General features: G+C 47.1%; 1 protein-coding gene across 1 annotated transcript in view; it reads left to right on the forward strand.

The window, feature by feature from the left end:
- The window catches only part of NUP205 (nucleoporin 205), a 525888-nt gene that overhangs the window by 136694 nt on the left and 365303 nt on the right, over positions 1-23891 (forward strand). Inside the window, exon 10 of the mRNA XM_069227955.1 lies at positions 15042-15179. Coding sequence (XP_069084056.1) covers positions 15042-15179 — 138 coding nt within the window. The remainder of the gene's footprint in view (positions 1-15041; positions 15180-23891) is intronic.

The following is a 23891-nucleotide window of genomic DNA, read 5'->3' on the forward strand; positions in this document are numbered from 1 at the left end:
CATCTGTGCACCTGGGACGCCCAGACCGAGGAGAAGAGGACCACTGGTGTCTTTGTGCCCATCAGGCTTGTGAGACTTGAGCCCCCTTTCAGGTACACCCGGACTGGGTCTCCGGTCTGCAGCCTGTTCTGTGGGTCCCACTCTACTGTGACCGCCATCAGTGGACCCCCAGTGGTCCAAGAACCCTTTTCAGCTGGAAACCCCAGACCAGGGAGAAGAGGGCCGCTGGTGTCCCTACGTCCCCTAGCATTGCAAGACCTGAACCCACTTGGTGGCTCACCCAAACAGGACTCCCAGACCTAGCCTGCAGCCTCTTTCCACAGTGACCGATCTCCATAGGAACGCATTGGGCACCCAGTACTGTTTTGCACTCTGCAGCCCCCATGCTGCTGAAACTGTACTGTGGGTGCAGCCTTGGACCTTGCCCTTGACCAGGAGATTGGTCTTGTAAGTCGCTGTACTCAAGTTCTGCAAACAGGTAGTTTTTCCTTCCATAGGATAATAGTGCAGAATTCAAAAACTGCACTGTCTGCTTTTCAAAGTGAAAGGAATTCCTGTTTAAAAACGTACTTACCTGAACGATTGTTCTCTGATGCCTAAACATATATAAAGATACCGGCTATTTTTATAAATTGGTGTGGATTTCCTTCCTGAGTTGTTTGTCTTATATTAACTGTTGAGTGCATTTGTATGCCTTGCACTTTTCTGTGTTAAGCATAAGGTTGCTCGACCACACTACCCCGAAATAGAACACTTTGGGATTGCATAGCAAGCCTTGCCCACTCACTAGGGAACCCCGGGACCCCTACACAGTATTCATGTACCACATAAAGGACCAGCTTCCTCCGCAGCCACAGGTCCCCCTGCCCAAAGACAACACCTCCAGCTTCGGTACATCGTGGGCCACCAGTCAGCTCCTGCACAGTAGTCTTGGTCCCTTCAGCAGCTGTGGGTACTGGCAACAGTCTCCCAGTGCTCACGGCGAAAGCACAGCACCTGCTGCAAGTTAGTGCAGGATGGCTCGGTGCAGTTTGTGTCCTGTTGGTGCATGCCCAGGCTCTGACTTTCAGCACCACAGTCCTCCCAAAGGACTGTGGCAGGCCACACCTCGCTGACAGCGTAGCACATCCTGGCAAGCAGGAGGCGTCCACAGCATCAATAATGAAAAATATGCGGGACTCCCCGGAGTCAACAAAAAATGAAAGGGTGCCCGCTTCGGTCAGGCGTCGATCCCCCAAAAAGACAAGATGAATGCAATTAAATCATCCTTGGCCAGTGGAGCCTCACAAAGTGGCGGCTATCTTGCTGTCAGGCTCTCTGGTGCCCCAGAGAACACAATCATTGATTGCGGGGACTCAGATTTACCAGGAGTTGCAAGCTCCGACAGTGAGAAGATTTCTAGGGAAAATAGCATTGTGCATTCCCTTAATCCCATATGTGAGACTTCACATGAGACCAATTTAGGAATGGTTACAAAGCCAATAGTAACAAGCAAAAGGGAGTTGGGAGGATCTAGTGGCTGTCACTCAAAAAATACAGGAGAATATAACGTGGTGGAACATGTCAGATACAACTCAAAACATTACATTTCAGCAGCTAACTCAATCAGTAACAATTACAACAGATGCCTCATATTTGGGGTGTGGAGCACACATGAACTAGCTCAAGGTCAGAGGATTTGGAAGGAAATGGATGTGGTAAAACACATTAACATCAAAATAGTGTTTCTGGCCCTAAAAGCCTTTCAGGCAGCCTGGCTCCTGAGGACGCTGAATCTTAAAACTACCAGAAAAGATTGACAGTACTTAGAGAGGCAAGAAAGGCAACAATAAGAAGATGCTATTTCTCTAAATGAAAAAGGTACTCATTATGGTGCCTTACAAGGGGGGTTATTATTAAGGAAAAATACAAGGGAATCAACGGTTTTTAACACATCTGATAAATAGCAAATTAACATATGTATCCTTAAAGGTACATTTACAGCATAGTTGTTTGCTCAAGGGTCAGCATAGGGAGAAGATTTTTCACAGCGCCAGTAATATAATAATTCCTAGAAGGAACAAAAGAATTGCACTCCCAAGAAAGGTATCAGCACCTGCATGGAACCTTAATCTGGTGTTGACTCAATTAATCAATCCACCCTTTGAGCCCTTGCACAAAGTCTCACAAAAGATGTTCACACTAAAAACATTATTTCTGGTGGCGATAACATCGCTCCAGAGAGTGAGTAAAATATAAGCTCTCACAATTCAGGAACCATAAATGCAGATCACAAGAACAGACTTGTCATGAGAACAGATCAGCAATTTGTACCAAAAATAGTTTTGCAATTTCCTGTAAACCAAAGTATTCAAATACCAAGTTTTTTGCAAAACCCAAAAAATCAAGCAGAGAGAGATTTACATACATTCGGCGCTAGGTGTGCAGTAATGGTCTACATTGAAAGAACAAAGCTATGGCGGACGACAAAAAAGCTCTTTGTCTCTTTTGCGGACAACAACATGGTAAAGGTACTGTGGCCAGGTGGATTTCTGAAACTATTCAAATGTGCAACACAAATGCAGGGGGTAAAATTGAGCTTGGACCCAAGGGCACGCTCGACAAGGAAGAAAAAAGCAACCATTGCCTTTCTAGCAAACACTCCATTGCAGAACATTTGTATGGCAGCCACGTGGTCATCCACGCACACTTTCAGAAAATATTACTACATAGACCTCAAATGAGTAAAGAAGTTCCGATGGGGCAAAAGTTACTAAAACATCTATTTTCAAATATAAGTCCATCTTCAGCCCAACCACTGTAAATCGACCATGCTGCTACATAATCTATGCACAGCACGTGAATCTGGACAAGATTCATGCTGCAAAATGAATAGTTTCTTACTTGTTTGTGTAGTTTGAATAATTTTCTGGATTCTTGAGTGAGCCATCCACCTCCACCAAAACGTTGGAGAAGAAAACAAATATGAAGACTGCTACAAAAGGTGGGAACTTCGGAGCAGAAGATACAGCGTCACAGGAAGCTCCAAATGTGCAGATCTGTGGAGGTCTAACAGCAAAAGAAGAAAACTAAAGAAAGGACTAAAGAATACATAAGAAATTGAAAAATTCCAGACCCATCTGCTAGATGGTGGGATAATGCACCGCATGTGAATCCAGAAAACTATTCAAGCTGTAAAATTAAACCCACAGGTAAAGAACTAATTGGTTCAGATCACCGATGTATTTTTGGAAAATATAGAGTTTATGAATACATTTAGCTCTGTAGCTCTATTTAGACGCAACAGTAAATGGGTCTAAAGTTTGGGGACTAGGGTATACTCATGCCTTGATTTGCATATTTCACTTGCTAGAGTACAGTATGTTGTTGATGACATAAAAGTTCAGAGGTCCATTGTTTATATAGAAGGAGAGAATATATTTATCTCTCACTCGTTTGGCATAGAGAGCAATATGATAGTAAATTGTTTCACAAGCTTGGTTGTTGAAGTTAGGTTTGTGGCAAGTTTATTCACAGGGGGTTAATGAGCAGTGAAGTGTCCTTGACTGATTATGTTAGTGCTTCCAAACAGTTGGTGGTGTTCACTGGCTCCAGTTGGTCTTTCTACTTTTTGGTAATGACTTTTTGTAAAGAAATGGCTCCCTGTTGCAGTTACCCCCCACTTTTTGCCTGATACTGATGCTGACTTGACTGAGAAGAGTGCTGGGACCCTGCTAACCAGGCCCCAGCACCAGTGTTCCTTCACCTAAAATGTACCATTGTATCCACAATTGGCACACCCTGGCATTCAGATAAGTCCCTTGTAACTGGTACTTCTAGTACCAAGGGCCCTGATGCCAAGGAAGGTCTCTAAGGGCTGCAGCATGTCTTATGCCACCCTAGAGACCCCTCACTCAGCACAGACACACTGCTTACAAGCCTGTGTGTGCTAGTGAGAACAAAATGAGTAAGTCGACATGGCACTCCCCTCAGGGTGCCATGCCAGCCTCTCACTGCCTATGCAGTATAGGTAAGACACCCCTCTAGCAGGCCTTACAGCCCTAAGGCAGGGTGCACTATACCATAGGTGAGGGTACCAGTGCATGAGCACTGTGCCCCTACAGTGTCTAAACAAAACCTTAGACATTGTAAGTGCAGGTTAGCCATAAGAGTATATGGTCTGGGAGTCTGTTTTACACGAACTCCACAGCACCATAATGGCTACACTGAAAACTGGGAAGTTTGGTATCAAACTTCTCAGCACAATAAATGCACACTGATGCCAGTGTACATTTATTTGCAAAACACACCCCAGAGGGCACCTTAGAGGTGCCCCCTGAAACTTAACCGACTGTCTGTGTAGGCTGACTAGTTCCAGCAGCCTGCCACACCAGAGACATGTTGCTGGCCCCATGGGGAGAGTGCCTTTGTCACTCTGAGGCCAGTAACAAAGCCTGCACTGGGTGGAGATGCTAACACCTCCCCCAGGCAGGAGCTGTGACACCTGGCGGTGAGCCTCAAAGGCTCACCCCTTTGTCACAGCCCAGCAGGGCACTCCAGCTTAGTGGAGTTGCCCGCCCCCTCCGGCCACGGCCCCCACTTTTGGCGGCAAGGCTGGAGGGAACAAAGAAAGCAACAAGGAGGAGTCACTGGCCAGTCAGGACAGCCCCTAAGGTGTCCTGAGCTGAGGTGACTCTAACTTTTAGAAATCCTCCATCTTGCAGATGGAGGATTCCCCCAATAGGGTTAGGATTGTGACCCCCTCCCCTTGGGAGGAGGCACAAAGAGGGTGTACCCACCCTCAGGGCTAGTAGCCATTGGCTACTAACCCCCCAGACCTAAACACGCCCTTAAATTTAGTATTTAAGGGCTACCCTGAACCCTAGAAAATTAGATTCCTGCAACTACAAGAAGAAGGACTGCCTAGCTGAAAACCCCTGCAGAGGAAGACCAGAAGACGACTACTGCCTTGGCTCCAGAAACTCACCGGCCTGTCTCCTGCCTTCCAAAGATCCTGCTCCAGCGACGCCTTCCAAAGGGACCAGCGACCTCGACATCCTCTGAGGACTGCCCCTGCTTCGAAAAGACAAGAAACTCCCGAGGACAGCGGACCTGCTCCAAGAAAGGCTGCAACTTTGTTTCCAGCAGCCTTGAAAGAACCCTGCAAGCTCCCCGCAAGAAGCGTGAGACTTGCAACACTGCACCCGGCGACCCCGACTCGGCTGGTGGAGATCCAACACCTCAGGAGGGACCCCAGGACTACTCTGATACTGTGAGTACCAAAACCTGTCCCCCCTGAGCCCCCACAGCGCCGCCTGCAGAGGGAATCCCGAGGCTTCCCCTGACCGCGACTCTTTGAATCCAAAGTCCCGACGCCTGGGAGAGACCCTGCACCCGCAGCCCCCAGGACCTGAAGGACGGGACTTTCACTGGAGAAGTGACCCCCAGGAGTCCCTCTCCCTTGCCCAAGTGGAGGTTTCTCCGAGGAACCCCCCCCTTGCCTGCCTGCAGCGCTGAAGAGATCCCGAGATCTCTCATAGACTAATATTGCGAACCCGACGCCTGTTTCTACACTGCACCCGGCCGCCCCTGCGCCGCTGAGGGTGAAATTTCTGTGTGGGCTTGTGTCCCCCCCGGTGCCCTACAAAACCCCCTTGGTCTGCCCTCCGAAGACGCGGGTACTTACCTGCAAGCAGACCGGAACCGGGGCACCCCCTTCTCTCCATTCTAGCCTATGTGTTTTGGGCACCACTTTGAACTCTGCACCTGACCGGCCCTGAGCTGCTGGTGTGGTGACTTTGGGGTTGCTCTGAACCCCCAACGGTGGGCTACCTTGGACCAAGAACTGAACCCTGTAAGTGTCTTACTTACCTGGTAAACCTAACAAAAACTTACCTCCCCTAGGAACTGTGAAAATTGCACTAAGTGTCCACTTTTAAAACAGCTATTTGTCAATAACTTGAAAAGTATACGTGCAATTTTTATGATTCAAAGTTCCTAAAGTACTTACCTGCAATACCTTTCGAATGAGATATTACATGTAGAATTTGAACCTGTGGTTCTTAAAATAAACTAAGAAAAGATATTTTTCTATAACAAAACCTATTGGCTGGATTTGTCTCTGAGTGTGTGTACCTCATTTATTGTCTATGTGTATGTACAACAAATGCTTAACACTACTCCTTGGATAAGCCTACTGCTCGACCACACTACCACAAAATAGAGCATTAGTATTATCTATTTTTACCACTATTTTACCTCTAAGGGGAACCCTTGGACTCTGTGCATGCTATTCCTTACTTTGAAATAGCACATACAGAGCCAACTTCCTACGTTGGTGGATCAGCGGTGGGGTACAAGACTTTGCATTTGCTGGACTACTCAGCCAATACCTGATCACACGACAAATTCCAAAATTGTCATTAGAAATTGATTTTTGCAATTTGAAAAGTTTTCTAAATTCTTAAAAGACCTGCTAGGGCCTTGTGTTAGATCCTGTTTAGCATTTCTTTTAGAGTTTAAAAATTTGTAAAAGTTTGAATTAGAACCTAGAACTAGTTGTAGATTCTTAAAAAGTATTCCAACTTTTAGAAGCAAAATGTCTAGCACAGATGTGACTTTGGTGGAACTCGACACCACACCTTACCTCCATCTTAAGATGAGGGAGCTAAGGTCACTCTGTAAAATAAAGAAAATAACAATGGGCCCCAAACCTACCAAAATACAGCTCCAGGAGCTTTTGGCAGAGTTTGAAAAGGCCAACCCCTCTGAGGGTGGCAACTCAGAGGAAGAGGATAGTGACTGGGAGGAAAATTCCCCCCTACCAGTCCTATCTAGGGAGAACAGGGTCCCTCAAACCCTGACTCCAAAAATAATAGTCAGAGATGCTGGTTCCCTCACAGGAGAGACCAACACCTCTGAAATCACTGAGGATAACTCCAGTGAAGATGACCCCCTGTTAGCCAGGATGGTCAAAAGATTGGCTTTGGAAAAGCAGCTCCTAGCCATAGAAAGGGAAAGAAAAGAGATGGGCCTAGGTCCCATTGATGGTGGCAGCAACTTAAATAGGGTCAGAGATTCTCCTGACATCCTAAAAATCCCCAAAGGGATTGTAACAAAATATGAAGATGGTGATGACATCACCAAATGGTTCACAGCTTTTGAGAGGGCTTGTGTAACCAGAAAAGTAAACAGATCTCACTGGGGTGCTCTCCTTTGGGAAATGTTCACTGGAAAGTGTAGGGATAGACTCCTCACACTCTCTGGAAAAGATGCAGAATCTTATGACCTCATGAAGGGTACCCTGATTGAGGGCTTTGGATTCTCCACTGAGGAGTATAGAATTAGATTCAGGGGGGCTCAAAAATCCTCGAGCCAGACCTGGGTTGATTTTGTAGACTACTCAGTAAAAACACTAGATGGTTGGTTAACTGGAAATGAAGTGTGTGACTATGTTGGGCTTTATAATTTGTTTATGAAAGAACACATTTTAAGTAACTGCTTCAATGAAAAGTTGCATCAGTATCTGGTAGACCTAGGTCCAATTTCTCCCCAAGAATTGGGAAAGAAGGCAGACCACTGGGTCAAGACTAGGGTAACCAAAACTTCCACTGGGGGTGACCAAAAGAAAGGGGTTACAAAAACTCCCCAGGAGAAAGTGGGTGACACTAGAAACAAAGAAAAAGAGTCCTCTGTAGGCCCCCAAAAACCAGAACAGGTGGGTGGGCCCCAAGACACAACCCAAAACAAAGGTGGGTACCAGGGTAAGAACTGGGATGCCACTAAGGCATGGTGCCACAACTGTAAACAGTCTGGGCACCACACCAAGGACACTTCTTGTCCCAAAAACCAACCCCAGAACAAAATTCCAGGGGTAACCAGTGTAGCCATGGGAGATGACTCCTCAGATGAGGAGGTCTTCATAGCCTTCAACTGGAAACAGGGCCCAACAGGTGAGTTGGAGATTCCAGAGGGAAGTAGACACTTCCACCACCTACTGGTGAATGGAATCCCAACCACTGCCCTGAGAGACACTTGTGCCAGTCACACTATTGTGCATGACAGGCTGGTGCTCTCAAACCAGTACATCCCAGGTGAGACTGCCAGGGTAAGAGTTAGCCTAGACAGGGTCACTAAGAGGCCTGTGGCTTTAGTGCCCATAGAAGTGGGTGGCACTCTTAGCTGGAGAAGGGTAGTAGTCAGTACAGACCTCCCCCTTGATTGTCTCCTTGGAAATGACTACCCAGAGGTTAGTCAGAGCCCAAGAGAGGAACTGGTCCAGTGCCAGTCCTCTCCCAAGGATTCTGGAAGTCCTGCCTCTGCAGTAAATGCAAGCAGGCCCCAGAAGAAGAAGAAAAGAAAACAGAGTAGGAAGGGTGGACAACCTTTAGCCAAGGTTACAGCAAGCCAAGGAGATTCTGCTCCAGTAGGGGAGAACTCCAAAAATGGCCCTGATAAAGTCCAACCTGACCCACAAGAAGTCCTGGCTAGTCAGGCAACTGTTAAACCTGAGTGGGTGGCTCCTCAGCTAACAGAAGAAAGAGTGGAAGAAGGGTGTTTACTACAAGATGTGGTAACCCCCCACTCTAACACAGCAGACAGGCAACCTGAACCCAAAGAGGCCTGTAACTTAGCCCCTTCCCTTTTAGGTGAAGAGCTAAAGGTGTGGTTCTGGGCACTGACAGCTGTCAGTGGCCTCTGCTGGGTGTTAGCCTTTATGGCTGCCCTATCCTTAGCATGGTGGTCTGACCCCATGCCAAATAGCAAGTTAGGCCCCCTGACCCTATTGGTCATGGTGGGGTTACTCCAGCTCTGGGTAACCTCTCTGGGTAAGCTAGGGGTAACCCTGGCCAAGATAAGGTTAGCAGAGGTGGATACCTCTAAGACCAAAATAGAAAGAATGGGTGGAGACATTGAAGAGGCAGACAAGAGGCAATTCAGACTAGGTCCTATCACTGTGGAAATAGGTCAGTTCCCCAAAGGGAATGACCTGAACAGAAGGATGTAAGGCAGAGTAGGCCCTGCAACTAACCAGCCTATTTCTCCTACTCTTCCTCGCCTGACAGACTAGGAAGACTCTCCCAGCTTGGGCTGAGTCTCCTGGCCTGTGGGCTGGGGGGGGCTTGTGTAAAGAAATGGCTCCCTGTTGCAGTTACCCCCCACTTTTTGCCTGATACTGATGCTGACTTGACTGAGAAGAGTGCTGGGACCCTGCTAACCAGGCCCCAGCACCAGTGTTCCTTCACCTAAAATGTACCATTGTATCCACAATTGGCACACCCTGGCATTCAGATAAGTCCCTTGTAACTGGTACTTCTAGTACCAAGGGCCCTGATGCCAAGGAAGGTCTCTAAGGGCTGCAGCATGTCTTATGCCACCCTAGAGACCCCTCACTCAGCACAGACACACTGCTTACAAGCCTGTGTGTGCTAGTGAGAACAAAATGAGTAAGTCGACATGGCACTCCCCTCAGGGTGCCATGCCAGCCTCTCACTGCCTATGCAGTATAGGTAAGACACCCCTCTAGCAGGCCTTACAGCCCTAAGGCAGGGTGCACTATACCATAGGTGAGGGTACCAGTGCATGAGCACTGTGCCCCTACAGTGTCTAAACAAAACCTTAGACATTGTAAGTGCAGGGTAGCCATAAGAGTATATGGTCTGGGAGTCTGTTTTACACGAACTCCACAGCACCATAATGGCTACACTGAAAACTGGGAAGTTTGGTATCAAACTTCTCAGCACAATAAATGCACACTGATGCCAGTGTACATTTATTTGCAAAACACACCCCAGAGGGCACCTTAGAGGTGCCCCCTGAAACTTAACCGACTGTCTGTGTAGGCTGACTAGTTCCAGCAGCCTGCCACACCAGAGACATGTTGCTGGCCCCATGGGGAGAGTGCCTTTGTCACTCTGAGGCCAGTAACAAAGCCTGCACTGGGTGGAGATGCTGACACCTCCCCCAGGCAGGAGCTGTGACACCTGGCGGTGAGCCTCAAAGGCTCACCCCTTTGTCACAGCCCAGCAGGGCACTCCAGCTTAGTGGAGTTGCCCGCCCCCTCCGGCCACGGCCCCCACTTTTGGCGGCAAGGCTGGAGGGAACAAAGAAAGCAACAAGGAGGAGTCACTGGCCAGTCAGGACAGCCCCTAAGGTGTCCTGAGCTGAGGTGACTCTAACTTTTAGAAATCCTCCATCTTGCAGATGGAGGATTCCCCCAATAGGGTTAGGATTGTGACCCCCTCCCCTTGGGAGGAGGCACAAAGAGGGTGTACCCACCCTCAGGGCTAGTAGCCATTGGCTACTAACCCCCCAGACCTAAACACGCCCTTAAATTTAGTATTTAAGGGCTACCCTGAACCCTAGAAAATTAGATTCCTGCAACTACAAGAAGAAGGACTGCCTAGCTGAAAACCCCTGCAGAGGAAGACCAGAAGACGACTACTGCCTTGGCTCCAGAAACTCACCGGCCTGTCTCCTGCCTTCCAAAGATCCTGCTCCAGCGACGCCTTCCAAAGGGACCAGCGACCTCGACATCCTCTGAGGACTGCCCCTGCTTCGAAAAGACAAGAAACTCCCGAGGACAGCGGACCTGCTCCAAGAAAGGCTGCAACTTTGTTTCCAGCAGCCTTGAAAGAACCCTGCAAGCTCCCCGCAAGAAGCGTGAGACTTGCAACACTGCACCCGGCGACCCCGACTCGGCTGGTGGAGATCCAACACCTCAGGAGGGACCCCAGGACTACTCTGATACTGTGAGTACCAAAACCTGTCCCCCCTGAGCCCCCACAGCGCCGCCTGCAGAGGGAATCCCGAGGCTTCCCCTGACCGCGACTCTTTGAATCCAAAGTCCCGACGCCTGGGAGAGACCCTGCACCCGCAGCCCCCAGGACCTGAAGGACCGGACTTTCACTGGAGAAGTGACCCCCAGGAGTCCCTCTCCCTTGCCCAAGTGGAGGTTTCTCCGAGGAACCCCCCCCTTGCCTGCCTGCAGCGCTGAAGAGATCCCGAGATCTCTCATAGACTAATATTGCGAACCCGACGCCTGTTTCTACACTGCACCCGGCCGCCCCCGCGCCGCTGAGGGTGAAATTTCTGTGTGGGCTTGTGTCCCCCCCGGTGCCCTACAAAACCCCCTTGGTCTGCCCTCCGAAGACGTGGGTACTTACCTGCAAGCAGACCGGAACCGGGGCACCCCCTTCTCTCCATTCTAGCCTATGTGTTTTGGGCACCACTTTGAACTCTGCACCTGACCGGCCCTGAGCTGCTGGTGTGGTGACTTTGGGGTTGCTCTGAACCCCCAACGGTGGGCTACCTTGGACCAAGAACTGAACCCTGTAAGTGTCTTACTTACCTGGTAAACCTAACAAAAACTTACCTCCCCTAGGAACTGTGAAAATTGCACTAAGTGTCCACTTTTAAAACAGCTATTTGTCAATAACTTGAAAAGTATACATGCAATTTTTATGATTCAAAGTTCCTAAAGTACTTACCTGCAATACCTTTCGAATGAGATATTACATGTAGAATTTGAACCTGTGGTTCTTAAAATAAACTAAGAAAATATATTTTTCTATAACAAAACCTATTGGCTGGATTTGTCTCTGAGTGTGTGTACCTCATTTATTGTCTATGTGTATGTACAACAAATGCTTAACACTACTCCTTGGATAAGCCTACTGCTCGACCACACTACCACAAAATAGAGCATTAGTATTATCTATTTTTACCACTATTTTACCTCTAAGGGGAACCCTTGGACTCTGTGCATGCTATTCCTTACTTTGAAATAGCACATACAGAGCCAACTTCCTACACTTTTACTAGGGGTCTTTAATTTTTAGCCTCTAATACAAGTTTAGAATGAATTCACAGTGAGGCTTCATGTTTATTCTTTAACCCCTTAAGAGAATATCCAACGGTGTTCCAAGGATTTTAACCTTCTTCTTGATCATCAGTGTATTTAATTTTGGCTATTTCTTTCTTTAGTCTGAATCAGTTTAGATTTTTTATTTTTATACCCGATTTAGTTTATTTTGTATGTATGAAACTCTACATTTGTGATAGTGGAGCGGTTAGTTTGCATGTCATACAGGACCTAAAACTAATACATTCAGCATGATGCACATAAACTGACCAACAATCTATTAATCTCACACACTGATCTCCAATTTACTGCATTTTGCTTGACAGAAAAAAAATACTTATGGGAGTTGTAGGGAAGTCACTATTTGCCATGGTTAGCCCCACGTTTTGCCTGTTTATCAGTGTGCTTAGACTGTTCTCTCTGGGATCCTGCTAACCAAGACCCCAGTGACTGTGCTGTCTCCTCTAAATGTGGTTGTTTTGGTACCCTTTACATCCCACAGTTGGCATACTGGTGTAAATCCCTAGTATATGGTACTTGGGTATCCAGGAATTGGTACACCAGCAGTCCCTCATGGGCTGCAGCATGTATTACGCCACCCATGGGAGCCCATGCAAATTATGTCTACATACCTGCCATTGCAGCCAGCGTGAAAAGGTGCATGCACCCTTTCACTGCTGGTCACTGCACCAGGTCACTGTATGTCTCCTCTATGGTAGGCCCTCCTAGCCCAGAGGGTATGGTGCATGGTCCTGTGTCTGAGGGCACCCCTGCAAGAGCAACAGTGCCCCTACACACTCCAGTTCCAATGCACTGGACCTTGTAAATGCGGGGAAGCCATTTTACCGGTGCACCTACTTGTGGCGAAGCTACATAATATTAACTCCGAACCCAGGCATGTTTGGTATCAAACTTGTCGGACTTGTACCCTAATACTAATGCCAGTATTGGTGGCATGATTCCATGGACTCGGGGAGCTTCTTAGAGGACCCCCCCCCCCCAGTATTGCTCCTACTAGTCTTCCAAGGTTTTCGGGCAGCTCACGCTGCTGCAGTCCCTCAGACAGGTTTCTGCTTCCTGCTGCTAGACCAGCTCAAGCAAGGGAAGTCAGAACAAAGAATTTCCTATCATAGAGGGAGGAAACACCCTCTCACTTGGAAAGAGGTGTTACATGGCTGGGGAGTGGTAGCCTCCCCACGCTACTGGCTTGTTTTAAAGGACACATTTGGTGCCCTCCTTGCATAATCCGGTTTGCAAAAGTCCAGAGACCCCCCTGTCCCTTCTCTGGCACGAAAGCACACAAAGCAAAGTGTAGTGGCCACTCCCCTATCCATCACCACCCCAAGGGTGGTGCCCAGAGCTCCTCCAGGAGGCCATTTGATTCTGCCATTTTGAAAACAAGATGTGCAGAGGCCCCTGGGGGTATCTGGTTGGTCAGGACCCCCTCCGATAGGTGGTCACCCTTGGAGTGACCGAGCCCCCTGTTACGGCTATTTAGGAACTCCCTTGCGATTGGGTCCCCAGTTTCTGCGTGCAGGACTCCACCAGGACTTCTCTGCATCAACCTCTTCTGCTCCTGGCCACCGGAACCACTGCTGGACTCTTTAGGAACCAAACAATTCTGTAATTCCCGAGACAACCTTGCCTTGCAACATCGTTTATTCGGATCCTTCCAGCATTTGCAGCATTTCCGTGGCTGTGGATCCTCTGGGGTCAGCAAGTCTTAAGCTGTAACAAAGTAGCAAGAAGGAATTTCCCTTGGAGTGAAGGAGTCACTCCCCAGCATCCACAGGCACCTAAGGCAGTGACATCTGGCTGCTGGGATCTGCTCTCCTCTGGAACTGCGTGGATCCTGCAACACAGGTGATGGTGCTGAGTGGTCCTCTTGGTCCTCTCTGCCCTTTGTCCAACTTGGGCAGACGGTAAGCCCTTGCCTCTCCTTGCAGGACAGTGCCCCTTTGCACCTCAACTCTTGCAGCATTCAAGGCTTGTTGACTCTGGCTCCAAGGTTTCTCCAGGCTCCAAGTAACCACTGCCTCCAGCACTTAATCCTTGCAAGGATAGTCTCTTCACTGCTGCTCCAGCGACGTGAGACTCCTCTCCAGGTGTGCTGACTGGGCCCCACTGCAACTTACTGTGTTTGCTGCCAGTAGGTTGCCAGTGGAGGCTGCGACTGCTTCTGCTGGCTCTCCCTCGACTGCTGAGGGTCAGCCCGGACTCCTCCAAGGGTCGAGTCCCCTGGAACGTGTTAGTTCTCTTTTTCTCTGCAAATCATCTACTGCGCAGATTTGCATTTGCAAAGCCTTGTTGGTGTTCCTCCGGACCACTGACCGTATGCGACCCCGTGATCACCATGGAACATCATCAGCATGACTCCAAGGACCACCCTGCAACTCCTGGGCTCCACAGCTGATTTTCATCTTCCCCTGTCGACCCGGATCGTCATCCACAGAAGAGTGGGTAGTGGCTCCTGTCACACCTGGACACTCTTGTGTGGACTGGACTCTGTCCCCTTCTTTTTCAGGTCCTCTTCTTCAGGAATCCAGTTAGGTTCCACCGAACTGTTCCTGGTCTTTCAATCATCCTCCTTCTAAGTCCTCTTGTTAGTGTTTGGGAAGACCAGGTTCTTATCTCTGCTTTCCTGATCACTGGGGGTCACCTAGGTACTCACCTCCGGTGGTCCCTGAGTTCTCCCAGCTCCCTTCTAACTACTCCACATCCTTGAGTGGGGGACCTCACTTCGCATCCCACTATTTTAGTATTATATATATTTTTATTTGGGGTGGGGGGTGCCTATAAGTAATCTAGTTCAGTACTGTTGTAATAAAGTTACTTACGTTTTGTAATTCTGGGTGGTTCCTTTCATGTGTGATAGGTTGCTATGTTACTGCTGTGGTATATCAAGTGCTTTACACTCCTCCTAGATAAGCCTTGGCTCCTCACCACAGCTACCACTAGAGTGCCCTGGCTTCCTAGACACTCACTCACTAATAGGGGTTGCCTGGACCTGGTATAAGGTGCAGACACCATAGATGGCCACCACACAACAGGTCAGCTTCCTACAGGAACATTTTCAAATGAATTTGCTTCTAAACGTGAAGTGCTCATTCCATTACTATAAGGTTGCTCTTTAGGCTTTAACTTATTTGTTTTTCTTTAGCCCATCTGTTGAAACCTGTTCACTCACCATCTCTCGTAGGTCGCTGAGCTGTACCAGAAGGATCCCTTTAACCTGGAACTGGGCCTCGAGTACTGGTGCCCCACAGAGCCTCTGCAAAGTGCCTCCCTTATGGGCTCGTACATTGGAGTTTCACATCAACGACCCCCTCAACGCCAGGTGAGTTGTACTGGTGTATAGTGATTTGATCAAAGTTTCGTCCTCTATTGATACCAGAAATTATTTTAATCTGCAGCAAAATTGAATGTTAAATAAGCAGAGTGCTTTGTATCTAATTAGCACATTCAAAATCTGTGCTACTGTTGAGGATCATTAACTGTGTGGACATTTTAGGAAGGGACTCCCATATTCTTCACAGCAGTTTACAAATTTAGCTATTAGGTGGAATGTTCACAAGGCACATGTCACTTAGGTTTTATTTTTCCATAAGCCAGTTCATACACTTCAAAATTGTACTAAATAACTAGTACAGAGGAATGTATTTGTTGTCATTGCCATTAAGAAACGTTTCATTTTTTTCCCCCTCAACTATTTGTGCACATTCGTAGGGGCTGCAAAATGCTTTGTCAGCATGACATAGTTGACCCCTAGATCAGCGTAAAATGGCAGACTGGAAGCTTACAGTCAAAATGTATTCAAAGAGAATGATGTGCTGGCAGAACTGCTTGTGGAAATATACTGCGTTATATCCCTTAAAAAAGGTATACAATTCCTAGTGTGGTCTAACACTGTAGTAGGTCTGTTTGTACTGATATGTTCGATGGCATGTGTAGCTGCAGATACATGTGCTGTGCACAGTCCGCCGTCTGGTGTTGGGCTCGGAGTGTTACAAGTTGTTTTTCTTCGAAGAAGTCTTTTCGAGTCACGAGACCGAGGGACTCCTCCCCTTTCGGTTCCATTGCACATGGGCGTCGACTCCATCTTAGATTGTTTTTTTTCCGCCATCGGGTTCGGACGTGTTCCTTTTCGCTCAGTGTTTCGGGTCGGAAAGTTAGTTAGAATCTCGGAAAAAATCGTCGGTATTGTTTCGTTCGGTATCGGGTTAGTTAGAACAAATCGACACCGAATCTTGAAGAGCTCCGGTGGCCCTTCGGGGTAATTTCGATCCCCCGTCGGGGCCTGGTCGGCCCGACCGCGTGCAACTTCAAGACTGATGGAACGGACCCCGTTCCGCTTCTGTCCTAAATGCCATCACAAATATCCGTATACGGATCAGCATCTGGTCTGTAACTTGTGCCTGTCCCCGGAGCACAAGGAGGATACGTGTGAAGCCTGTCGAGCGTTTCGGTCGAGGAAGACGCTCAGAGACCGAAGAGCCAGAAGATTGCAAATGGCGTCCACGCCGACAGGACAACATCGGTTCGAGGACGAAGAGGAAGCGTTCTCCGTCCAAGAGTCGGATTCGGGGGAATCCGACGCCGAAGACATAACAACCGTGAGTAAGACGTCGAAAATTAGGACTCACGAAAAGTCCACAAAAGCCCAGGGGACGCCAATGCCAACAGGCCATGGCTTAACCCAAAAACTAGGTGACCGAGCCAAGGCACCGAAAAAGGGCATGCTGGTGTCGAAGTCATCCGACTCCGGTCGTGATACTGCCACACAGCAACCTCGGAGCCGAGACACCGGCTCCGAGACAATTCGGCGCAGAGACAGCGGCACCGAAGATGTTCGGCACCGAGATACCACGCCGAAATCAAAGAAATCTTCTTCGGAGCCTAAAAAGCCTACCGAAAGGGTTTTGGTACCGAAAAAAGCCTCGGAACCGAAAATTAGTTCCTATACAGAGGAACAAGGACTAAACACCCAATTGCATAGATTTGGTGAAGAGCTTCAAACTGTAGAAACTGACTACACTCAAAGGAGGCTTCACATCCAGGAAAACACAGGGAAGATAACCACTCTTCCCCCAATCAGGATGAAAAGGAAACTTGTTTTCCAACAAGGGGACAAGCAACCACAAGGTGGTAAAGAAAGTAACACCACCACCTTCTCCACCACAATCAACACATGCATCACCGGCGCAAACTCCACCACTAACGCACTCACCAGCTCATACCACAATGAGCCAGGATGATCCCGATGCATGGGACCTCTACGACGCCCCAGTGTCTGACAATAGTCCAGACTCATGTCCAACTAAACCGTCACCACCTGAGGACAGTACATCATATGCACAGGTGGTCGCAAGGGCAGCCGAATTCCACAATGTCTCACTACATTCGGAACCTATTGAGGATGACTTTCTCTTTAACACCCTGTCCTCCCCCCATAGCCAGTATCAAAGCCTTCCCATGCTCCCAGGAATGCTAAGGCACTCAAAACAAATATATCAGGAGCCAGTTAAAGGCAGAGCCATAACTCCAAGCGTGGAGAAAAAATATAAGGCACCTCCCACAGACCCAATATTTATTACAACACAACTAACACCGGACTCAGTAGTTGTGGGGGGCAGCTCGTAAAAGAGCCAACTCGCAGACATCAGGCGACGCACCACCTCCAGACAAGGAGAGCCGCAAATTTGATGCAGCGGGAAAAAGAGTTGCAGCACAAGCAGCAAATCAGTGGCGTATCGCCAACTCGCAAGCACTCTTGGCAAGATACGACAGGGCTCATTGGGATGAAATGCAACATCTCATCGAACACCTTCCCAAGGAGTTCCAAAAAAGAGCGCAACAAGTGGTGGAAGAGGGACAAAGTATCTCGAACAATCAGATACGGTCTTCCATGGATGCAGCTGATACAGCTGCAAGGACAATAAACACTGCAGTTACAATACGGAGGCACGCTTGGCTGCGCACTTCTGGGTTCAAACCCGAAATCCAACAGGCTGTGCTCAATATGCCGTTTAATGAACAGCAATTGTTTGGGCCGGAGGTAGACACTGCCATTGAAAAACTAAAAAAGGACACCGATACAGCCAAAGCCATGGGCGCACTCTACTCCCCGCAGAGCAGAGGCACATTTCGGAAGACACCTTTTAGGGGAGGGTTTCGGGGTCAACCCACAGAAACCAACACTTCACAGACAAGACCACCTACCTACCAGGGTCAATATCAAAGGGGAGGTTTTCGGGGACAATATAGAAGAGGCCAATTCCCAAGAAGTCGGGGAAAATTTCAGGGTCCCAAAACCCCTCAAAATAAACAGTGACTCACAAGTCACACAACCCCACCACACAACACCAGTGGGGGGAAGACTAAGCCAATTCTACGAATCTTGGGAAGAAATAACAACAGACACTTGGGTCTTAGCAATTATCCAACATGGCTATTGCATAGAATTTCACAAATTCCCTCCAAACGTCCCACCGAAAACACACAATATGCCAAAACAGCATATAGATCTTCTAGGACTAGAAGTTCAAGCATTACTACAAAAGGATGCAATAGAATTAGTACCAAGCCTACAGAAAAACACAGGAGTTTACTCACTGTATTTTCTAATACCAAGGAAGGACAAAACTCTGAGACCAATACTAGATCTCAGAACACTAAATACCTACATCAAATCAGACCACTTTCACATGGTCACATTACAAGACGTTATCCCACTGCTCAAACAGCAAGACTACATGACAACATTAGACCTAAAGGATGCGTATTTCCACATACTGATACATCCTTCCCACAGGAAATACCTAAGGTTCGTATTCAAAGGAATACATTACCAATTCAAAGTGTTGCCATTCGGAATAACAACTGCGCCAAGAGTCTTTACAAAATGCCTGGCAGTAGTAGCTGCACATATCAGAAGGCAGCAAATACACGTGTTCCCTTACTTAGACGACTGGTTAATCAAAACCAACACGCTAACAAGGTGTTCACGTCACACAAAGTATGTCATACAGACTCTTCACAAGCTGGGTTTCTCCATCAACTATGCAAAGTCACACCTTTTGCCGTGTCAAACACAGCAATACTTAGGAGCGACAATCAACACAACAGAAGGGATAGCCACTCCAAGTCCACAAAGGGTTCAAACATTTCACAAGGTGATACAGGCCATGTATCCAACACAAAAGATACAAGCAAAAATGGTATTAAAACTCCTAGGCATGATGTCTTCATGCATAGCCATTGTCCCAAACGCAAGATTGCACATGCGGCCCTTACAACAATGCCTAGCATCACAATGGTCACATGCACAGGGTCAACTTCTAGATCTGGTGTTGATAGACCGCCAAACATACATCTCGTTTCTATGGTGGAACAGTACAAATTTAAACAAAGGGCGGCCTTTCCAAGACCCAGTGCCACAATACGTCATAACAACGGATGCTTCCATGACAGGGTGGGGAGCACACCTCAATCAACACAGCATCCAAGGACAATGGGACATGCATCAAAAGAAGTTTCACATAAATCACTTAGAACTGTTAGCAGTATTTCTAGCGTTGAAAGCATTTCAACCCATGTTAACCCACAAATACATTCTTGTCAAAACAGACAACATGACAACAATGTATTATTTAAACAAACGGGGGACACACACTCGACACAGTTGTGTCTCCTAACACAAAAAATATGGCATTGGGCAATTCACAACCACATTCGCCTAATAGCACAATTTATTCCAGGGATCCAGAACCAGCTAGCAGACAATCTCTCTCGGGATCACCAACAAGTCCACGAATGGGAAATTCACCCCCAAATACTGAACACTTACTTTCAAATTTGGGGAACACCTCAAATAGATCTATTTGCAACAAAAGAAAACGCAAAATGCCAAAACTTCGCATCCAGGTTCCCACAACATCAATCCCAAGGCAATGCTCTATGGATGAATTGGTAAGGGATATTTGCGTACGCGTTTCCCCTCTCCCTCTCCTTCCATATCTAGTAAACAGATTGAGTCAAAACAAACTCAAACTCATACTAATAGCACCAACATGGGCAAGACAACCTTGGTATACAACACTACTAGACCTGTCAGTAGTACCTCATGTCAAGCTACCCAACAGACCAGATCTGTTAACACAACACAAACAACAGATCAGGCATCCAAACCCAGCATCGCTGAATCTAGCAATTTGGCTCCTGAAATCCTAGAATTTGGACACTTAGACCTCACACAAGAGTGTATGGAGGTCATAAAACAAGCTAGAAAACCTTCCACTAGACACTGCTATGCAAATAAATGGAAAAGATTTGTTTGTTACTGCCATAATAATCAAATCCAACCATTGCACGCATCTCCAAAAGATGTAGTAGGATATTTACTACATTTGCAAAAATCAAATCTAGCTTTCTCTTCCATAAAGATACATCTCACCGCAATACCTGCTTACCTGCAGATTACTCATTCCACTTCCATATTTAGAATACCTGTCATTAAAGCGTTTATGGAAGGCCTAAAGAGAATTATACCACCAAGGACACCACCTGTTCCTTCATGGAACCTCAACATTGTCTTAACAAGGCTCATGGGTCCACCTTTCGAACCCATGCATTCTTGTGAAATGCAATACTTAACGTGGAAAGTTGCATTTCTCATTGCCATCACATCTCTAAGAAGAGTGAGTGAGATTCAGGCATTTACCATACAAGAACCATTTATTCAAATACACAAGAATAAGGTAGTTCTAAGAACAAATCCAAAATTCTTACCAAAGGTTATCTCACCGTTCCACTTAAATCAAACAGTAGAATTACCAGTGTTCTTCCCACAGCCAGATTCCGTAGCTGAAAGAGCACTACATACATTAGACATCAAGAGAGCACTAATGTACTACATTGACAGAACAAAACAAATTAGGAAGACAAAACAACTATTTATTGCCTTTCAAAAACCTCATACAGGAAATCCAATTTCAAAACAAGGCATTGCCAGGTGGAGAGTTAAGTGTATTCAAACCTGCTATCTTAAAGCAAAGAGAGAGCTGCCTATTACACCAAAGGCACACTCAACCAGAAAGAAAGGGGCTACCATGGCCTTTCTAGGAAATATTCCAATGAACGAAATATGTAAGGCAGCAACATGGTCTACGCCTCATACATTTACCAAGCACTACTGTGTAGATGTGTTAGCTGCACAACAAGCCACAGTAGGTCAGGCTGTACTAAGAACATTATTTCAAACTACTTCAACTCTTACAGGCTGAACCACCGCTTTTGGGGAGATAACTGCTTACTAGTCTATGCACAGCATGTGTATCTGCAGCTACACATGCCATCGAACGGAAAATGTCACTTACCCAGTGTACATCTGTTCGTGACATGAGTCGCTGCAGATTCACATGCGCCCACCCGCCTCCCCGGGAGCCTGTAGCTGTTTAGAAGTAGATCTTAAACAATTGTACATTTGTAAATATATTACTTTAACCTTTATTATGTACATACGTATTCATTCCATTGCATGGGCACTATGACTAACATACACAACTCCAACCTCACCCTCTGCGGGGAAAACAATCTAAGATGGAGTCGACGCCCAATGCACAATGGAACCGAAAGGGGAGGAGTACCTCGGTCTCGTGACTCGAAAAGACTTCTTTGAAGAAAAACAACTTGTAACACTCCGAGCCCAACACCAGACAGCGGACTGTGCACAGCATGTGAATCTGCAGCGACTCATGCCACGAACAGATGTACACTGGGTAAGTGACATTTTCCTTTACCTGCCCTGGCATATTTTGTTTATATTTTAGTAGTGTTTTTTTAACCTTATATGGATTCTCCAAATGCACCTAGCCCCATTGAAAGCCTCCTTGTGGGAAACAGAAAATGTGGCCTCAGCTCTTAAAATGGTTTCAAATAGAATGAATCCAAATGCCCTGCTTAGTTCACAGATGCCTCCTTAATGAAACAGCTAAATACCTGATAAAGAAATACATAACATTTAGTGGATCTAGCTGTCTTGAAGCTCTGATCCTCTTTCATTGGTAACTCCTCACAATACATTGCACCCTTAAATAGTCTTCCTCTGGCTATGCTCCCAAGATTTGGAATTTGAGTAATTCTTTGCATTGTCATCAGTTTCCATGTCCAAAATATAACTGAAAATATTCTGTGCTAGCTGGTGTTTCTCTACTTTCAAACTGATGACATTGTATTGAATCACTATGAAGGGGATACATTCACTGCAGTTGCAATGACATTACCTGCATTGAATGCAGCCCTTGGTCTAACCATTGTGAAGTGGGCGGAAGACCGTGATTTCTCCAGGTGTCGGACACTCCTACTTCAGAGGGGTAAGCGAGCAGATTGAGGGCAAGGCGCCGGATGGTCGTGTGCAGTGCTATTGGGGGTGAGGGGGGAGGAGTCTCTCTGTCTTAGATATGTTAGGTGTGGTCCCCAAATGTCTTTGGGATGGGAGCGAGGAGGTGTGAGCTCCCAATATGTGGAGAGGAGCTCCTGGCAGTAGGTCGCATCCTGCAACCAATCCTCCACTGTGGGAGCAGGTCGTCTCCCCCAGTAAATGGCCACCCAGCGTTTGGCGATGTGTACGAGTATGGCAGTAAGACGGCTCAGAGCTGGTGGTAAAGGAAGATCTCAAGCTCAGTTGGTGGGTGCCCACAAGGTGCGAATGGGAGTAAGAAGTGATCTTTAGAATGTAGATCCGTGAAGGTGTTGAGGCAGCGTCCTCATGTCCTCACCCCAGCTCCCTCGTCTTGTAATAGCAGCAGTAGAGGATTGAGCGCAAGGGTGACAGAGGGCACTTACAGGCAGGGGAATCATGCAGGTTGCAACATGCCATCCCAGGCCCACTGTGCACACTCCACCATATCAGTCTCAGTGTATGGCAGTCTATATGGTTTATAGAGCGTCACGGCCAGTGGGCACGGTTTTGCACCGTCCTCCTCAATTGCTGTGTTTGGTCGAAATTGCGCGTAGGTTAGAGCCAAAAATGAATGTGTTGTGCCTTGCCGCAGAGTACATAAAGAGACAAGTTGGGCACGCACAGCCTCCCTTGTTGGAAGGGTAGGGTGAGTGTCTCCCATGCGATCCTCTGTTGTTTTCCGGCCCACATCAGGGCAACTGGGTTCGAGAGCAGCCGCCATAAAAAATGTGCAGTGAGTGGGATCAGTATGTTTATAGAAAGGTACACAAACTTAGGCAGAATGACCATTTTCGCAATGACTATTTGGCCTGTCATGGATAATGGCAATTGAGTCCACACCATGGCGTGGCTGTGGGTGACCTTCCAGAGTTCGTCAAGGTTGCGGCTGACCCAAATGCCCAGATAGCGCCATGGTTGAGAGACCCATTGCAGTGGGAAATCTGTGGCAAATTGTTGTGTGCACTCCGTGAGGTCAAGAAGTGTGGAGTTACCTAGTTGACATGGATACCAGAAAAACCACTGAAACATATGACCTTGCGAATAACTCTGCCTAAGTTCTCCTATGGTTTGCGAATATATATCGTCACATCTTCTGCGTACATGGAGAACACCAGGTTCCTAGCCGTGAAAACAAGGCCTCTACAGGGGTGGGGTTCACGCAGCCATGCCAAGAGGGGCTCCATCGCCACGGCATATAAGATCCGAGACATGATCATGAGTTTTTTTTTGTTTTTTTTTATAATCTCATGAATATATCCATATATAACATCTTCACTGGGACAAAGCACCCATTGCAAAAGATTAGACGACCAACTGAGGCACTGCCTTCTTAAGAAATAATGGCTGAATAGAGCATGAGTGTTTGTTTCTATGGTTTTGATGCTCCTTTGACTATACTGGATACTAATATTGAGAATTCGTACCCCCTAAAAAGGTGAACAATATTTTCTTATCCTATTTGAATTAATTATGTGGAAATCTACACTAAGAGTAATTAAGGTTAGTCCAAGTGGACAAGAGGTGCTGTATGATACTTTTCAATACAAATGCAGACATTAATAATTAAATACGGTAATGGTAGTTATTGAA

The sequence above is a fragment of the Pleurodeles waltl genome, chromosome 4_1, assembly GCF_031143425.1.
Source record: "Pleurodeles waltl isolate 20211129_DDA chromosome 4_1, aPleWal1.hap1.20221129, whole genome shotgun sequence".
NCBI lineage: Eukaryota > Metazoa > Chordata > Amphibia > Caudata > Salamandridae > Pleurodeles > Pleurodeles waltl.